At 34.3% G+C, this 18905-nt stretch overlaps 1 protein-coding gene across 1 annotated transcript in view; it reads left to right on the plus strand.

Annotated features, from left to right (window-relative positions):
• The window catches only part of LOC129227615 (uncharacterized), a 181619-nt gene that overhangs the window by 149535 nt on the left and 13179 nt on the right, over positions 1–18905 (plus strand). The window contains exon 14 of the mRNA XM_054862203.1: positions 2115–2208. Within this exon, the coding sequence (XP_054718178.1) occupies positions 2115–2208 (94 nt within the window). The remainder of the gene's footprint in view (positions 1–2114; positions 2209–18905) is intronic.

Below are 18905 nucleotides of genomic sequence, written 5' to 3' on the forward strand. Positions count from 1 at the left end.
AGTGTCGATCGTAGCAGACGACGTCTTCCATATCTGAAGAAATCATATTTGCCAAGCGCTAAGTTTATTTTCTTATTCCTAACACCCAAGTGCAAGAAAAATGGTTCACTGTTGCTGCGCATTTCCTTGCATAGAAAAATATGTAAAAGGATTACCTGTAACATTTCACAAGTATGTAGTTTTTTTAATATTACATTTTATTTCATTTCTTGCAATGTTTCTTTTCCGAGCCGTGTTTCGCTATGAAATTTGTAACTATTTCTATTAAATATTAAGTTATATCAGTGAAACATATAGGAATACATTTTACACACTATTTTTTAGCTTCTGGAAGTATTTTTTATCCTCAGAGAAGTGAAATGCATTTTGAAAAGGTTTTTAAGTGGTATCAAGTTAGTCTTAATGTTGGCGACATTTTTTCCCGCCAATTTAAAAAAACCCCTTTTAAACTGAAAACAACCTTGCTTTTTAGTTTTCTCTTTTATGTACACATATTATCTTTAAATAATTCGTATTTCTATGTTAAAATTTCAAAATTTCCGAGATTGTCAAATTTGGTCCCTAAGAAAATTTAAAATACCAAACTTGTATTGAGAATACAACTTATTTCTATTATATTTATTTAAGGAAGAAAAGTGAGAAAATGATTAAGTGCTTAGTTTAGTACAGTGGTGGATTTCTAAATTGGCTACTATCTAGTGTAGCTTACGGCGGACAACTTCCGTATGCAGTACATTTTTTAAATCAGATATTTTTTCGACATTCATTAGAAACCTAGTATCCTCTAATTTCTTTCAATTTTGAAAGAAATATAGTATAGGCAGTAAGTAGTGTAGTGTAGTATTTCATTACAATATAGGCGGCAATTTGTTTCAACTTGTTTGCGGCGAATAATTAGTCTACACATAACATTACACTTTAAATGATTAATTCCAAATGAAATAAAAGTTACGGGAAACTGTTATCAAAAACTAATTACTAATGTCAAAATAATTAATAAGTAAAAGAAAAACAGTTCATTATCTGCACTTATGGAAAAAAACAAAAACTAATGAAAATCGATTCCGTCTTAAAATACATGTCGAGTGCCAAACTATAGATAATGTCGCCATCTAGCAACCATGCTGCCAAAGTTTTCGTCAAGCCACCACACCAGTCACATGATACATGTGTGAACCAATTTTCTTCATCAACAAGAATAGAAAAACTCGGTCTACTCTTATTATTAGTCTATGTTAACAACCAATTGAGATTTAGTAATAGAATGTTTTGAACCAAGATGTATCTCAAGATACTTAGCAAGAAGCTAAGAATCTTGGGATACAGTGGTGCAACTTCCGGCTTCAATTTCTTAGTATAGCGAGGCCTCTCTATGTAATTTCTTTACTCTATGGTATTAACTGAGTTTTGCTAATCATTTCATTCGTTAATATATCCATAATAGGAAATGGTGATCTTTATCCATTGACGTCACGTTTTTGACAGCAATTCTGCGCGATAAACGTTTTTCCTTTGCATACGTAACGACAGAGTAGGGAAATATCTATTTGCATAATGTTATCGCAAAGCAACATGGTAACCAAAATAAAATTACTCACGCCATAAACTAGACGAATACATCAATTTCTCAATTATCGAAATATCCCCTTCCATTCATTCATTTTCAGAATAGTATACAAAAAGCGAACTTGGAAGAAATTATTACTGTTTGGTTTTGTGAGTACATACAAAAGTTGTATACTCCCAGATGTGCACTGAACAAATATGTAAGGGTGGAAATACAAATGTTGGGAACAGGAAAATTCATATAAGTTTTCAGTTATGATTATGATCGAGATTTCGACCACTTGACGAACATTAATTTTAATTATTTGGCAGATCATTTTTCAATTCAATTGAGCTTTTAGTTTTGTCTAATGCTTGTTCATTTAGAGTCTATCCAAAAGACAAAGTAACGCATGGTATCGCCACACTAGTAGTTTCTATGTAACTTTGACCAAACATGGCAGCAATAAATAAAATGAAACTAACACCAAGATTTAAAATGCACCAAGTGAGTAATTGTTCTTTAACAGATGAAATCCTTTTAACAGCATTTTTTCTTTTCTTTACAGTTCATTGGGAATATTTTGCGGACATATTTGCGACCAATGTCATCGCCAAGGATCCATACTCCGGACGACAAGTGCACCTAATTGATGCTAGAGGGTTTGTTTGTTTTTTATTATTCCTTTAATTGTAAAAAAATAATTGATTTATTCTTTTACAACATAATTTTGATCTTACCATTTTGCTTTTTTTTAGGCCGAAATGACATCATTTTATTTTCTCTTTTTTTGTTTGTTTAACTCTTTTTGTTCCTCCTCATTTTTTTCAATTAATTAATTTTTTTAAACAGCTATGGCGCCACCTGGGGGGAAATTACGGAGTTAGGATAAAATTCCTGGCTCAATGCCGGTTCAAAATAGGAGAAAAAGCGATTTTCAAAGTTGTAAAGCGCCATTGATTTGGCTTAGTACGAACCTTGTTGACATTTATGCAAGGAATAGAACGATTACGATTAAAACTTGCATTTGGTTTATTTGCAAACGAGGGGAACTACAAAAAACACCCTTTTCATTGTAAAAGATCTGAGCTCATAGATGAAAAGATATCGACAAAAGCAATGATATCCTAATACTACTCATCTCTCCTAATACGTTCTTGCGAGGACGGCGTAAACTGCATGCTCCACCCATGATCCATGATGAGCAGGACCGAAATGCCCTCTTAAAGCACATTATGGTTCAAGTTTGAAAGAAGTCCATTCTAGTAAATTCAGGATAGCTCGAAGTCCCACGGGACAGGCTAAAACCTTTGAGTAATCGCTAGCTCGAGTTATCGGAAGTTTCCCTCTCATAATTCTCAGGAATAATATTCATTTTCTTTTGCAGAAGTATTTTACAGTTATAGATTGGATAAGAGAGATTAACTATTCGTACAACTACATAAAAATACCTTTGCAGAGAAAAAAATATATTAAGATACTTAGAAAAAGGAATTTATTTTTGACTGCTTACATCTTTTTTATCGCATTTTAAACGTCATTCAATTTGTAAACACAATTCGACTCATTGAAGTTCTCGAAATTTTCCACGTACTGCAGTAAAATATTTACAAAATACGATACTTGCAGTTGGAGGTGGACCAATATTTCCATCAGACTCTGCACAAGCAGACTCCCCACAAAATACTTGCACAATCTCTTCGCAGGACAAGGATTCACTTGTAGTTGCATTTTCATCGAGACATTCAAGTAATCTTTCATTTCCACCCAGTCCACATCAACAAAGATTTCAAAATGATCCCATTCGTCGTCACTTAGTCTCGTTACCATTGCTGTTTATGAAACAAAGAAAACTTGAAGCAGTTTGAACTACTGTTTCTGTAGTAGACCCAATTTCTTTTCTCTGACTTTAATTCGCATTGCTTTTAAACTTCTTTTAGTCGTATAAGCACGATTGTTTGAGTCATCCAAAAAATAAAGGCAAATTTTTCAATTTTTTTCGAAAATTTAAATTTTTCATAGATAAGCCAGCAAATGAAATTTTTGATCGTCTGCCACGGCAAAAAGTAGTCCAATATAGGCCTGTAATCTCAAATTTTTCCGGGGGTGAGGCTCAAAGGGTGTACATTCAATTTGCATTGTATCAAAAAACAACATAAAGCAAGCCCACATACAGGGTGTCCGAAAATAGACTGACGGTTTTCAAAAATTCACAACAGTAAAACGGTTATGGGAACATGCGAAAGGGCATATAAATGTTTTCTCCCAAAATTGATTTTAGTTCAAAATTTTCACAACAGATAGCGCTGCAGAGAGTAAGACCCTAAAATCAACAGAAAATATTTGAAAATCAAGTTAAAGCATTTTCAAATTTTTAGTAAATAAAACAAGGTTACAACATTTTAAAGTTGTCCATCGTTGGCTGCGTTTACATGTTGACCAAACGATTTTGAAGAACAGAAACGAGAAACTGCTCAACTTTCGGAAAGAGTTGTTAAAAAAATCTTCATGCGATATGTCACAATTTTTTCAATCAGGCTGTAGTACATCGGCAAACTTCGCCAGCACTTGAGTAAATTAAAGAAATAATCATTAACAAATGTAAAATTCCAATGGTAGTTTTAATTTATAGAAATTGTTCGCTAATTTTTTCCTCCAGTTACGATTTGCAATAACAACCGACTGTGGGCGTTTTGAAACGTCGTTATGATATTTTATTCATTCGAGATTTCGGAAATTTTTGAGGTGTTTTCAATTATTTTTCTTTGAATTTTGGGCTTAGTATCTGCAGCTCCACCTATTGGAAAGATTTTGAACTAAAACCTGGAACTCTGGAAGAAAAAAAATTATGCCCTGTCATATGAATTTTCTCAAAGAATTGCTTATGATAACTTTAACCGCTTTCTTGATATAAATTTTGAAAACAGTCAGTCTATTTCAGGATACTTTATATATGCGTATATTAGTTTCTCAAAGTCAATAGCCGCCGCCTGACCCAACCCCCCCCTAAATGACAGGCCTGGAGCAATGGGCCCTTTTTCACGCAATCACGCAGCTTTTCTTATTCAAGAGTATTATATCTACATAGTATAAAATGAAGTCTCCAAAAAGCACCTGCATATCTGAACGCGCAAAACTCGGCCAATTTCTCTAAAATTTTTAATTTGTTTCTTTAATTCCGGAAAAGGGTTGCAGACCAATTTAGAAAAAAAAAATCGATAAATAGTTCCTTTTTTTATTGCAATATAGGCCCAATTGTCACATAAATTCCCGAGTATAGGGGTTGGGGATTATTTGCAAATATTAATATTATATATCGTTAAAAAAGAGCAGATGTTTTTGCGTTCCATGCAATTCGTTCCAATTCGCTTACTTAGTTAAATTATCCGCGTTAAAACCTGAACTTTTCAAGGCTTCGCTGTACTTCAGTTACTACTTTCTTTATTAAAACTATCAATAAAAAGTTAATGAATTTTCCCACAATTTTCTTTTTGACACCATTGGAAAGAGCGTCTGTTTTTACTCCAATTCTAACTCGACCTAAGGTCGAAAATTCATTCTTCTATTTCAATTTTTAAAAAAGTTACAAGCGAATTAAGTGCAGTTCAAAAATATCTTCTTCATTCAAGTCATAACCGTTTTATTTTGTTTTGTCATGGTTACGATTTTTAAATCCGTCGCTTCTTTCTTATTTTAATTTCTAAAAAGTATTTCATTTTGTAGCGATCCACAACCCTGCTATGTTAATTATAATAGGAAAAAAGCCTTAGAGTGGCGAGTGGGGAGTGCTAATAGCGAAAAAAAAGAATCTTTCTTTTTATGTCAGAGTGGGAAGGGAAATTTATATTTGCTTGAAAAACTTTTTATTTATTTCTATAGCACGAGCAAAACCGTGCGTGTACAGCTAGTTGTAAATTAGTTATCCCTCTCATACAAGCTGATAAACAAAACACTGTCTATGGGGGAAACATTTTTTATTTTCTTTTTTTGTCTATCTTTATGTCTAAAGTGAAAACGAAACTTTCGGGAGTACATTCGAAAAACAGAGACCTTTTGCATTGAAAACGCTGAATTATTTAGGGAGCAATTGAAAACTTCGAGTTTAAGGAATATTCGTGCTATTAGGTACCGAATCCCCGAAAGTCTACTACAGTGCGGCGCATAAGTTTAAGCACAACCGAAATCTTTTGATAAAATGAAAACTATACACCGAATAGCTTTGAAATTTTTACTGTATTTAAACAACCAGCTTACAAATTCATGTTTCGAATTTGGAAACAATTCATAGCAATTAAAATAATATTTCATTACAAAATCAAAATTTTGCCTTCGCAAAAGTTAAGGCACAAAGACGAAACAGCTATATTTCAGAAAGCATAAAACTCTTTTAGTAGTCTATAGTGTTACCATTGCATCTGATGAGTTCGAACACTCGATTTTCCATCAATATTACGGGATTATGAGATATTTCGGGAGTGAGTCTGTACCAGACTTCCTCGGCTGCTGATTTGAGCTCTTGTACAGAGCAATACTGCTTCCCATTCTGGTGTACGTCACGTGAAAGAACTTCCCAGATGTGCTCTAAACGATTGAGATCTGGGCTGAAAGCTGGCCAGTACATTACACAGATATTTTGAGACGCAGGCCATTCTTTTGTACCACGGGAAGTGTCTCTTGGAGTTGTGTCTTGCTGAAAAGTCCAATAAGGACCACCTAGGACTTCCTCAAACGGTAACAAATGCTCGCTTTAGGTATTTAGATACACTTCTGAATATTGTCTGCCCTTTAGAAGGCTAAGAGAAGTTTGTCCGCTGAAGTAAAAAACGTCCCATGCCGTGAGCGAGTCAATACCTTTTTCCTACTGAGTATGCACTTTGAAACTTCCCTCAAGTCACGCCAATAGTATGAGAACCTAACTAGAATGTATAAATACTTTTTTTTTTTTTTTGTACTGCGAGAAGTGTTTCTTGGAGCGGTATCTTGCTGAAAAGTCAAAGAAGGACCACCTAGGACTTCCCCAAACGGTAAAAAATGCTCGCTTTAAGTATTTAGATACACTTCTGAATATTGTCTGCCATTCAGAAGGCTAAGAGAAGTTTGTCCGTTGAAGTAAAAAACGTATCATGCCGTGAGCGAGTCAATACCTTTTTGCCTACTGAGTATGCACGTCGAAACTTTCCTCAAGTCGCGCCAACAGTATGAGAACCCAACTGGACCGTATAAATTCCTTTTTTTTAATCTGAGAATGTAACACTAATCTATTCCTCACTATAATACACGTGTTGTTTTGCCCATTGCTGCCTTGCTTCTTTGTGACACTGTTTCAGAAAAGGTTTACGAACAGGCGGTTACTTCCATCTATCCGGAAAGTGTTCCACTCTCGGAATTGAAGCTGTCACGTGACACATGGCGTCATCTTTCCGAAGTTTCTTACTTTGATGTGTCCGGAATATTTCAACTTCGGTAATCTCTTCGGAAAAAGGTTAAAAATTACTGACAGCAAAATATGTCTCTGAATTTCAGTTCCGATGCCGGATAGATAAGTTTTATACATCTGCTATCACGACGAGAGCTACATTTTTGATTTAAATATATTATTGATTGTTCGGGTACATCCTTTCTGCAACTTTTTGCATAAATTGAGTTATGACTGTACATTTGGAGGGTTGATATTGCAAAGTTAATCAGATAATAAATTTAGATATTCTTGAAAAGTTTCTAACCGAAATATTTTTGCTGAAAAAAGTTTTTGATTTATTTTTCCGAAAGAAAAAAATATTAATCGAATAATTAGCTTTATAGTGTTGTACGATATATGAACACACCCCAATGAAGGCTTGAACCTCTTTTTAGTTGTATCAGTAAATGTTACCGACTCATCTCCATGGTAATTAATCAAAAAAAAAAAGGTAAGAAAAGAAAAGAAAGAAACAAACAAAAAGTTAAGGAAAATAATTTTTAGAAACAATTATAAAACGGCGGGCAACAACTTTATATTTTTTTTTTAATCTTGAAAAGTATTTTGACTTTTGTAGCTAGTCTTCGCTTTCGAGAACAGACAGTAGACTCATTTATTAGAATTATTTCTATCTATCTACAAAAACAAATTAACAAAAAGATACGTTCAACTTCGGTATGCAAGCTTAATTGACTCAGTAGACAATGTGTCTGCTGCTCATTTATTTTGCATTTGGGATGCTGCCAAATAGCATTAGCAGAAATCATAAATAAAGCTTTTTACTGAATTAAAATTATTACCCTTTCATATGTACCTTCAAAAACATAAAATTGCATACATTCGTACCATTCAGTCATGGGTGCAATTTTGGTGGGAAATAAATTTTAAAATTTAAATGTAAAATCAGATTTTAAGCAGAACTGCCCATACCTGCAAGAGCAAATGCACCTCTCCTCCCCCCCCCCCCCTCCAAAAAAAAACTTGATGACTTTTCCAAATCTGCAGCCTCTCCTAAAAAAGAAAAAAATACCCCATAAACAACCCCCTGAAAAATTCGATTCCACAGTCTGCGCCATGACCCTCCCCCCCCCCCAGGGGGGCCACTCCTGTTTCAAATTATTTTAGAAAGCATATCCCACAAAACCCAGGATTTCACGCTGTAGTTTCAAATAAAAATTACTCTGTAAACATTTTGAGTTGACTACTTCTTTCGTTGGAGATTGAGGGGGGGGGGGGTATAACTGATTAAAATGCGATGACTACGGAAAAAATGACTAAAATAAGACTGAAACTTACGAAAAAAAATTACTAACTATTTTAGTTCTCTATAACAGAGTAATAAATTGCAATTTTTTTAATACAACCTGAACGTTTAATACGTTTTTGGGAAGAGCTTCATAACTTAACTTTATGCCTAAAACATTTCAAATTCAAGCGCCACTTCATATTACATTTAAAAAAGCAGCATTGGGTATATGATGACTTACAGAAACCCTACAAACGAATTGGCACTTCAAATTTAAACTGAAATGTTCCTTAAAGCTAAAATTCAACTTAGGAGAACCATCCCCTACTCGCTTCGCTCGTCCATCCCGTTCATCGCCTGCGGTGTGGGACAATTGATGGCTGTAATTCTATTTTTATCAACTCATAATTCCGTCCCTGTTAGGTTTATATGGGTGAAACTGGGCGGAATGGCTTCCTCTGGATGTCCTGAAACCCCCTACCCCCAACTTTCCAGTATTGACCTTGTACACATTGACAGTCCGGAGGAGATATAGACACACGCACAGAAAGTTGCGCAACGGTATTGTTTGCGCAAGTACTTAATAGTATTGATTAAGTGTGATTTATTTTAATTTTTTTCAAAATTTCTGGTTTAAAATCTGTTCTTGATGGTGTCAAGTTGTTTTTAGCTTTCAGATTTTACAAAAACTAAAATGCAGAATAAGAAAATAGTAGACAAATAAAATGTTTACTTTTGCTCATTAAGTTACAACATATAATAACAACGTTAAAATTGCGCAAGTAACAATCAGTCTTTTCATTAAAACCAAAAATGTTTGCAAGAAAAAGAAGTGGTTTCTAGTAATCTCGAAACACATGCCTGCAAATTTTATTTATGCAATTTTAATACAGTAAAGTCCCAAAAACTCGGCCTAACATGGACCGAAAAGTGGCCAAGTTTAGGAAAACGCCTGGTTATCGAGAAAGCACATGCAACAGGTTTTTTGGCGGGGAATTTTGCGTCAAATGGTGGCCAAGTTTTCTGGATTCGGCCTGGTTATCGAGTGCCAAGTTTCTGGAGCTTTCCTTTATTGCCAATATTGTTAGTAATAAATATGTGCACATTGTTCTTGATTTCACACAGATAAAACTTATTTAATATATTTTAGTTAGAAAATGGAAGCATAAATGTTTAACGTTTATACGAGTTTTTTAAAAATAAATTCTTTAATGCTTTACAAAAGTCAAAATACTTTTCAAGATATATAAAAAAAGAAAAAAAAAGCATAGCTGTTTCCCGCCGTTATATATTAGTTTTGAAAAATTCCAAAACTTTTTTTTTCGGGAAACAACTATGTTTTTTTTTAAATCTTGAAAAGTATTTTGACTTTTGTCCTAGTCAGTTTATTAGTCCCCAATGAAGATCAACGGTCCTCTTAAAGCTATCCACCCCCTTGCTCATTACCACCTCTTCCGGTAAGCTGTTCCAAGTACCCACAACCCTACTAAAATAGTAGTTTTTCCTTATTCCCAGGTTAGCCTGAGATTTGAATAGCTTAAAACAATGACCCCTCGTCCTGCTTGCGGTGCAAAAGTTTAATCTATTAACAACATTCATTTTGATAAATTTAAACAACTGAATCATGTCCCTTCTGATTCTCCTTTGCTCCAGGCTATACATATTAAGCCTATTAAGTCTGGTATCATAATCTAAATCTGAAAGTCCCCTTACTATTCTAGTTACCCTTCTTTGAACCCTTTCCAGTACACAAATATCTTTCTTCAGATAAGGCGATCAAAACTGCACAGCATACTCCAAATGGGGTCTTACTAAACTCCTACATAAAGGCAGAAGAACCTTCTTAGATTTGTTTGAAATAGATCTATTGATAAACCCAAGCATTCTGTTGGCTTTGTTACTTGCAATGCTGCACTGTTGACTAAACTTGAAGTTCTGATTTATTAAAGTACCCAGATCAATAACATTTTCTGCCTGACTAATGATTGAACCCTGTCAACGATAACTCGTACGCTTATTTCCATGACCTAAGTGTAGCACTTGACATTTCCCTACATTAACTGCCATACCCCACTTATCAGCCCACTTAGTACCTAAATCTTCTTGAAGCTTTTACAGCATCAGCAAAACAATTCATGCTTCCAGAAATATTCTCATTGATGTCATTCATAAAAATAATAAATAAGAGAGGCCCTCAAACTGAACCCAGGAACCCCGCTTAAAATCCATTTCGAATGATTTTTCCCCTCACAACTACTCTTTGGTTCCTTCCAGTGAGCCAATTTCTAACCCAAAGTAAAGTTTTTGCGCCTATTCCTATATCAGCTAATTTGTTGAGAAGAGCAACATGCGGTACCTTATCAAAAGCTTTTTGAAAATCAATATAAACAACATCCACACACTTTTGTTATCTAAAGCTAAGGTAACCTTTTCGTAGAAATGCAATAAATTAGTCGTACACGATTTACCTCTCTTGAACTCATACTGCAAACTAGTCAACAGACTATTAGCCTCTAAGAAATTCATAATATCAATTTTGATCAACGTTTCGAAAATCTTACAAACCACTGAAGTCAAACTTACAGGTCTATAATTCCTTGCATTACCTTTAGGCCCTTTATTGAAAAGCGGCGTTATGTTAGCCAGTTTCCAGTCCTCTGGCACTGTCCCTGAGCTATACGAAGCATTGAAAATATTTAAAATAACATCTACTAATTCCTCTGCACATTCAACAAAAATTTTTGGATAAATATTATTTAGTCCTGGAGCTTTAGTTGCTTTATTTTTTTGTTCAAATGAAATAAAACCTCCTCCCTAGAAAACACAAAATCCTTAAGCTACATAATAGCTTGTGTCTGTCTAGTGTCAACTGTTGAGATACAGTTATCGTTAAACACACTGGAAAAAAAGTTATTAAGAACATTTGCAATATCCCTATCGTTTTGGATTAAATTTCCATGCTCATCAACCAATGGCCCAATTTGACTATTTCGAGCTTTCCAAGAATAAGCGTAAGCAAAAAATCTTTTAGGATTCTCATCAATGTTATCGGCTAGCTTTTGCTCCAATACCCTTTTCCAAATACGTACCAAATACTTAAAATTTCGTCTTGCCTTACAATATTGGAGCCTATCTGCACTCTGACCAGTTTCCTTAAACTGACGAAAAGCCGCTTGCTTATAATTTAGAGCTTCTTTAATCTCTCTGGAGAACCACATGGGCCAAATTTTAGTACTAACACCTTTTCTCTTAAATAGAACATAATTCCCAACCGTTTTTGCCAGTTTTTCCTTAAATTCCGTCCACTGCTGATCTACGTCGCTATTTTTCAATCCTGACGAAAAAACCTCTTTCAAGCTCTGCCTAAGTGCTACAAAATCAGTGTTTCTGAAATTGGGCACAAGTATAAAATTTTCAACTTTGTACACTTCAAATTCAATCCAGTCTATCTCCAATATGACCCCCTACACACAACCCCTGAACAGAACTTCCTACGTCCCAGAAAACTAGATCCAAAATCGCCTCCTCTCGAGTCCCCTGAGTTACAACTTGATCTAAGAAACAGTCACCAATTACTTTCAAAAATTCCTCTTCTCTGCCATTACTAGGATAAAAATTATTCCAATCAATACCCGGAAAATTGGAATCTCCCATTATGATGACGGATCCCTTATTGAACATGTCACAAATAATACGAAACATCTGTTCATCTTATCCCTGGCTTGAATTAGGTGGCCTATAAATGTTTCCAAAGCGGAATTTTTTGCCCTTATTGCTCATCAACTCGAGCCAAAATATATCAATAACAGTAGGTTTATCATTTATGACCAATTCATTGCAAATGAAATTGTCTCTAACATAAAATAAAACCTCACTACCTCTTTTACCTACTCTATCTTGTCTAAACAAAATAGACCCTGCAATGTGTAATAAATCTACATCATATTCGGTAGCTCATGTCTCTGTAATTCCAATAACACCCAACTTCTCATCTATAATTATGCTTTTCAATTCTTCCATCTTGTTCCTAATACTGCGAGCATTGTTATAGTAAATTTTAAGCAAGGCCAAATTACTTTTATTTAACACCCTGAAATTTCCTAAATCACAATTGTTAAAATTACTACTCCTGTTCGACACTTTACTTCCATTTCTAACCATACCCAAAAAGTTTTCTTCCTCTCGATACCCGATGCTTGAACCATGCCCCCCATTCAGTATTTTGACTCCGAAGCCCCTAAAATCAAACTACTAACCAATTTGACCCCTGAAAATTTACCTTTAGCTTTCAGCGTCCAGCGTTTTAAAACTTCTTTAGGCGAGAACTGCAGAGACTTTGGCATCATGATAACACGTTTAACCATTGCTGCACTTTTATAATTCGTTGAAAAAAAAACCGCATTGGTCTTTCACGCATCATGTTTCAAGAGTATTTGCATAATATGTGATTTGTACAGTCATAGAAAAAAAAAACGAAACACCCGATCGTACTCAAAGACTATTGACACTAGAGACACGTGTGAGGTGTTGTTTCAGGAAAAAAAAGTTCTACATGATTATGTTTAAAAATTGTTGTTAAAGGGTCGTCTTCATATTAAAACGAGCATCAACTTCAACTTTTTCAATGAGAACCCCCATTTTTTATCACATTTTTTTGATCAGCATCCTTTTTTAACCTTGAATACAAACTTTTGTTGAATTCTATCCAGCCGTTACTTCAGAATCGAGTTTTGAAAAATTCCTCTTGTAATGTTAAAATGTATTTTGATATTTTTGCTCATAACACAAAAACTAGATTAGCCACGACAAAGATTATTTTTTTATATCAAAATAAGAATCGATCCAATAATAAAAACATCATTTACAACACCAAAAATTAAAATTTAATTTTTTTATGAATTATTATAATATTTTTTGAAAAAAATATGATCTGAAACCATATTAAATTTTAACAGAGAAACAATCCAGAAGAGCTCTTATGAGGGAATCCAAAATTTGAGCTAAAAATATTCAGTAGTTTTTGCGGTATGCTTAAAAATTCATTTTTTCCCACTTTAGGGTACCGTATACTTTTTTAAAACAGAAATTATGAAAGTTAGTTTCTTCGTAAAAAAAGAAAAAAAATGTTCAACAAAATAAGTAAACCAATTATAACGTGGTTTTTCTACATTAGAGTTACGTCCATGAATTTTTAAATGCATAAATGTATTCTCTGTCCCTGCTCTGCGTAAGAACAACACAATATTGCAACCGTCAGTTTTTTGTGGATATCGTTCAAACGTCAATGTGCAAACAATGCGAAACACTATTTCATTGTCTAATAAAAAAATATTTTATAGAACTTTTAAAATTAAAATCACACTGAAAATACTTCTTTTTTTTTTTTTTTTTTTTTTTTTTTTTAATGCGTTTAGCCATTGCCTTTGGTAAAACAATAACTCAGAAAAAAAATTAACATGCACAACTTTTTTCATAGAAACATTTAATAAAACCTCATTGTCTTGCCAGTCATGTTGCAATAGGCAGTGTAGAATAAATGGCTCTTCCCCTGAGATAATTTGTTAAAAGGAAAAACTATTGTCTTGCTCAAATCGGGAAAAAGCACTCGAAAAATAACTGACAGCGTGAAATTTCCTCTTTAACAGTATCCAGATGGGTCAATAGGTAATATTTGCTCTTAGATAAGTTTGCTGATTTTTAGGAATTATTATTGTTTATTTATTTTATTTTTTTTGTAAAGTGTTTGAATAATTTTCAATGTGTTAAGGTCTAGGAGAGGGAATGTCAGTCGCAGTAATGGGCCGCGTGCTTTGAGCCCGTATTCTGCACAAAAGTAATAGTTGTGGCTAATTGTGAACTTTTTTTTTTGAGCAATCACGATTGCTGATTGCTTTCGTTTGACCGTCCTTGATGTTGTGGTTCCTTTATCAGCTTGGATCAGGGACACCAGCAGCACCGCCCACCGGCCTCTGCAGGCACGGTTCTGAGCACTGCCTCCTGGAATCCGTTTCCCCTGGTCGGTGGCGTCTATGTCCTACACACATGCGCGCTCATACACACACACACACGCACACACACACACGCTCATACACACAAGCCTTTACACACATACACACACGCCTACGTACATACACACAAGTCTACGCAGACACACAAGCCTTCCCATGCACGCACTCGCGCCTACACATACACACACACACACAACTATACACACGTAACCGCCCAGGAGGAGAGGTAGGCTTGGGGGGACTGGAGCTGTTTCTAGAAACAATAGCCCCCAATGAGTAGGACCCTATCTCAACTCGTGATTGCGAAAAACATAACTTGAATTCAAAATTTCAGAATTCAAATTAAACTTTTGAGCAATTACGATTGCTTATTGCTTTCATTTGACCGTGCTTGATGTTGTGGTTCCTTTTTTTCGTACGAATACGATTATCCAGGCGTCATTTCTGACACTTAGCTCGAATAACAATATTACTTGACGACAGCAATTTTACCCACAGTTTTCATGTTTTCGTGTTTTTTTTTTTTTTTTTTTTTTTTTTTTTTTTTTTTTTTGACTTCGTCAAAGATTTATAACAAAACATTAATTTTGGTGTTAGATTAAGTTGAGTTTTTATCTATATTCTTAATTATAATTCAAATACTATTTTTCTATTTACTTTTTCTGTCATTGTCCGTGCATTTGACATTAAAATCAATCTCGCAAGACAAAGATAAAATTTCAAATTATTTTCTTCTTTTTCGAATAACATGGAAAAATATCGAAAAAGAGAGTTATAATAAATTATTCTTATCAAATACTGAATGCCTATCTTATTAAATGCATGTTTTTCAGAATCCAATATCTGAATATTCGGCTCTAACTTTATGACGCTGGAACGCTAATTCTGCTTTCTGATCTTATACTTCAAGCAAACAACGGTCCATTTAGACCAGCTTTGCGAGCTGAATGTGGCCCGCGTCTTTATTGCGCTAAAATTGACGTTTGGTTATCCCATTCGAAGGCGGCTCTTGCTCCGAATAATGAGCTTAACAGCCTTGAACTGGGTTTAACCGAGCAACGAAGCAGATGTCATGTCATTGAAGCTGAGAGTGCCTACAAACTGGTGGCTGAAGAAAATTTATCTCACCCGTAAGAGACCGTAACATAAAGCAGATAAATTTACTTTACCTACCAGTTTGTTCGCACTCTCAGCTTCAATCAGGTGACTTCTGCATCCAGCCCGATTTGGTTCCGATTCCAGTCTGAAAATTCACAGCAAGGACGGAATTGCAGCCTCTGGAGCAACTGAAGCGCCTGACGAGTATGCTGCATGTAGTTTTACTACCAGAGCGGCATCCTGATGCTATAGAAAATGTTCGTCTGCAAGTATGTGGTTCGCGATACAAGATTAAATAATGCTAAGCTTTGTTTGCAAGTGCAAAGTTACAAAGTCAGCGAAATGACAAGACGTCTGATTTCGGTTCACCTTGGTTTAAGCTAAAATAATTTTTGTCTCTTTAAATTACGGGTTGGACCATCTCGAATCTCGTTTCTAGAAACAGCATTGGTTCAGCAACATTACTTTCCTAAATTGCTTTTAAGAGCCATTGCATGTTTGACTAAAATCGCCAATTGTGTTATGCTTTTTTAATAATACCACGCATTATGATCTTCCGCATCAAATTTGGATTTGAAACAAATTCTCGTTTTTTGATTACAAAAAAAACCACTGGAGCAATGACTGTGTGTGTCCACTGTGTTAATTCAAATAACCAAATTTTTCCCAAATGAAGTTCGAGTATGAACGGTTTGCTCATTAACGTTTATTTATACTCTCCTGTTTCTGTTTTATTTTATAGATTATTACTTCGTTCATTTTATGTATTTTTAGCAAATTTTCTCGGAATAAATGGATCCTGCTTCGCTCGAGTCTCCAATCTATTTAATGCTGCTTCTTCCCATGTTGTGCGGTACATTTTTTTTATATTTTTGTATGCGATGGTCCAAACCTCTTATAATGTTCTGCGAAATTAAAAACGTGCAATTCCATTTTACATCAAAAGACTTTCTATTCATTCCAAAATAAACCTGTAACGTAGGTGCAATACATTAATAAAACACATTCACATCATGATTTATAAGGTTGAATATTTACATTTCTATGAGGCTTGAATGATTATATGAGCAATCCAATAGGTTCATATTAGGAAAAGTCAAAATGTTCCATTACTTTTAATTTGTCATTACTCGATTTATTAAGCAACGATCTATACAGTGGACAAGCCAAACCCCATCCGTCTTTCTTAGGTTAATCCAGATAGACAAAAATCAGTAAATATTTTAACCTTTTTTCAAAAAAAAAAAAAGTTTGCGAGCGTAAATCGCTTTGTGGCGCAACATTATCGGCCAAAAAGTATCGAATTACGGAAAAAAAAAAGATAACTTAAAAAAATCATGAATTAAGCTGGATAATCTCGACCTTTTTTTTTTTTTTTTTGTTTCGTTTACATTCCGTTACTTGATAAGCCGTGACCTTGAAAGACGCGTTTTCAATATGGTGACGGTCCCTAAAACGTTTTTCGTTAATAACTCATGTTCTACTGCACGGAATGCAATGAAATTTCGTACCCTGGCTGCATTTTTCTGTCTAAACATAACTATGTTGCAAAAAATAGGGGTTCCCATTTGAAAATCAAGAGTTGGTGCTAATTTTGCTTTGTATATGGCCCCTTATCAAAATTTCACCTGGGTAGTTTTAAAGAAGACTTTAAACCAAGTCGGATGACACCTTTCTTTTCTTTCTCGCATGTATAATGGCTGAATAATTAAAAGTGTTTCGTTTTTTTTTTTCTATGACTGTACATAAACTTTTCCTACAGCCAAAAAAATTTCTTTTGTATTTTCTGATTTTCATTGCGGTTATAATTTTCAAAATTCCAGAGACATATTTATGATCATACTAGCGACTCATATTAAAAATTTGAAAGCATTCCGTTGAAAACTTTTCTTCTTATTCAAAAATTCGCATTGTGCTTAAACTTTTGCGTCAGTCGCACTGTATATTATCCTTACTCTCATTTGACTTCCTCTTTCAACAGAGGATTACTCGAGTTCAAAAAAACGTAGTTCATAGTAACCGAAGTTAAAATGTTTTGAAATTTAAACATATGCTATTTGTAAAAAAAACTGATTGTTAAGAAAATAACAGCATTCTTAATTTAATGTTATTTTCTTGTAATTCATAGAAAATTTGCATCATGGAGCCAATAATAACAACAACAGCAGTAATAATGATGCCAGTAAAGTACACATCAATGAGCAGAAAAAGAAATCAAATACAGCAGAGTCCCAATTAACCGACTTAAACAGGACTCGTTAAGCAAAAATCCGGTTAAAGCGCAGAATGATAAAAACCATCTATTTGATGAAAATATACTATATTTAAAATAGTGTGGAACAATTAAACATCATTAAGTTGCATATCACAATTAAACAATCGACTGAATGTTGGAACTTCGGTGACTTGCTCCACATTATCGCCATTTTTTTTAGTAACATTACATCAATAGAGGAAGACGATGCATGTGTTTCACATGGCTTATTGTTGCCATTTTCAATGCTTGTGTTCCGTCTGTATATGATATCAAGAGTATCACATTGTCATCAATGTTGGAGTAGTTGGAGAACACTTCATCGTGAATAGTGATCGGTATTCCGAATGCCGGTACTTCAAGCTTTTTTGCAATTTCGCAATACAATGCTTGCAGTATCAATTTAAGATAATAGAAAGTTTTTGGTAAAGAAATTTTTGATTTAAACTTATTTGATGTATATTGCTATTTAAAAAGTGCATTTCTTTTCTGATGAGACAATTCTAAAATCAATTTATTGATGCAAATCATTGACTTCAAAAGTACGAACTAATATAATATCATTATTTACTAGAGGGAGTGATGAATCGCATGCTCATGCGTTTATATATATATATGCGCACCGTTTTTATTTCTTCCTCTTCCTTGATCACTTCTTTGCCTTTCAATAAAAGTGAATTTCAAGGACAAGTACAAATGCATTGGTTTGTGACTAACTTTTTTCCAACCATCAATTGCAGCAGTACTTTATGATATTTTAAAAAATAGTCATAGCTGCCTTGAAAATTTTGTCAACTGTCAATGGTCATTTGTTATACTAACAAGGGAAACGATGATATAAAAAGTTGCTGTTATCACCGGTACTGATGTGCTGTACTGTCTTGCTATTTTGCTGCATACTTGGAGAATTAATATTTACCATACACACTGGTTATTATAAATATGGAAAAATCACGAAAATGACGATTACTCAAAAAATTACCTGAAGAATTTTCTAAAACGAACACACAATTTGTAAAAGATAGTAAAGTATAAAATCACATAAAAAGAAATTTCCATCAAAACATTTTCAAATTTTCCATCGTCGGCTGCATTTACGTGTTGGTTGACCAAACGATTTTCAAGAACATAAACGAGAAACAGCTCAAGTTCAGAAACAATTCTTAAAGAATCTTCATGTGACAGGTGATAAATATTTTCTCTCAGCATGCAGTACATCGGCGAAATCCTCCAGATCCCATTTAGAAGCAATACAGCCCAGCTATGTGTGATGCTGTCTATCAGTTGCATAGGAA

Source organism: Uloborus diversus, chromosome 8 (genome assembly GCF_026930045.1).
Source record: "Uloborus diversus isolate 005 chromosome 8, Udiv.v.3.1, whole genome shotgun sequence".
Lineage (NCBI taxonomy): Eukaryota > Metazoa > Arthropoda > Arachnida > Araneae > Uloboridae > Uloborus > Uloborus diversus.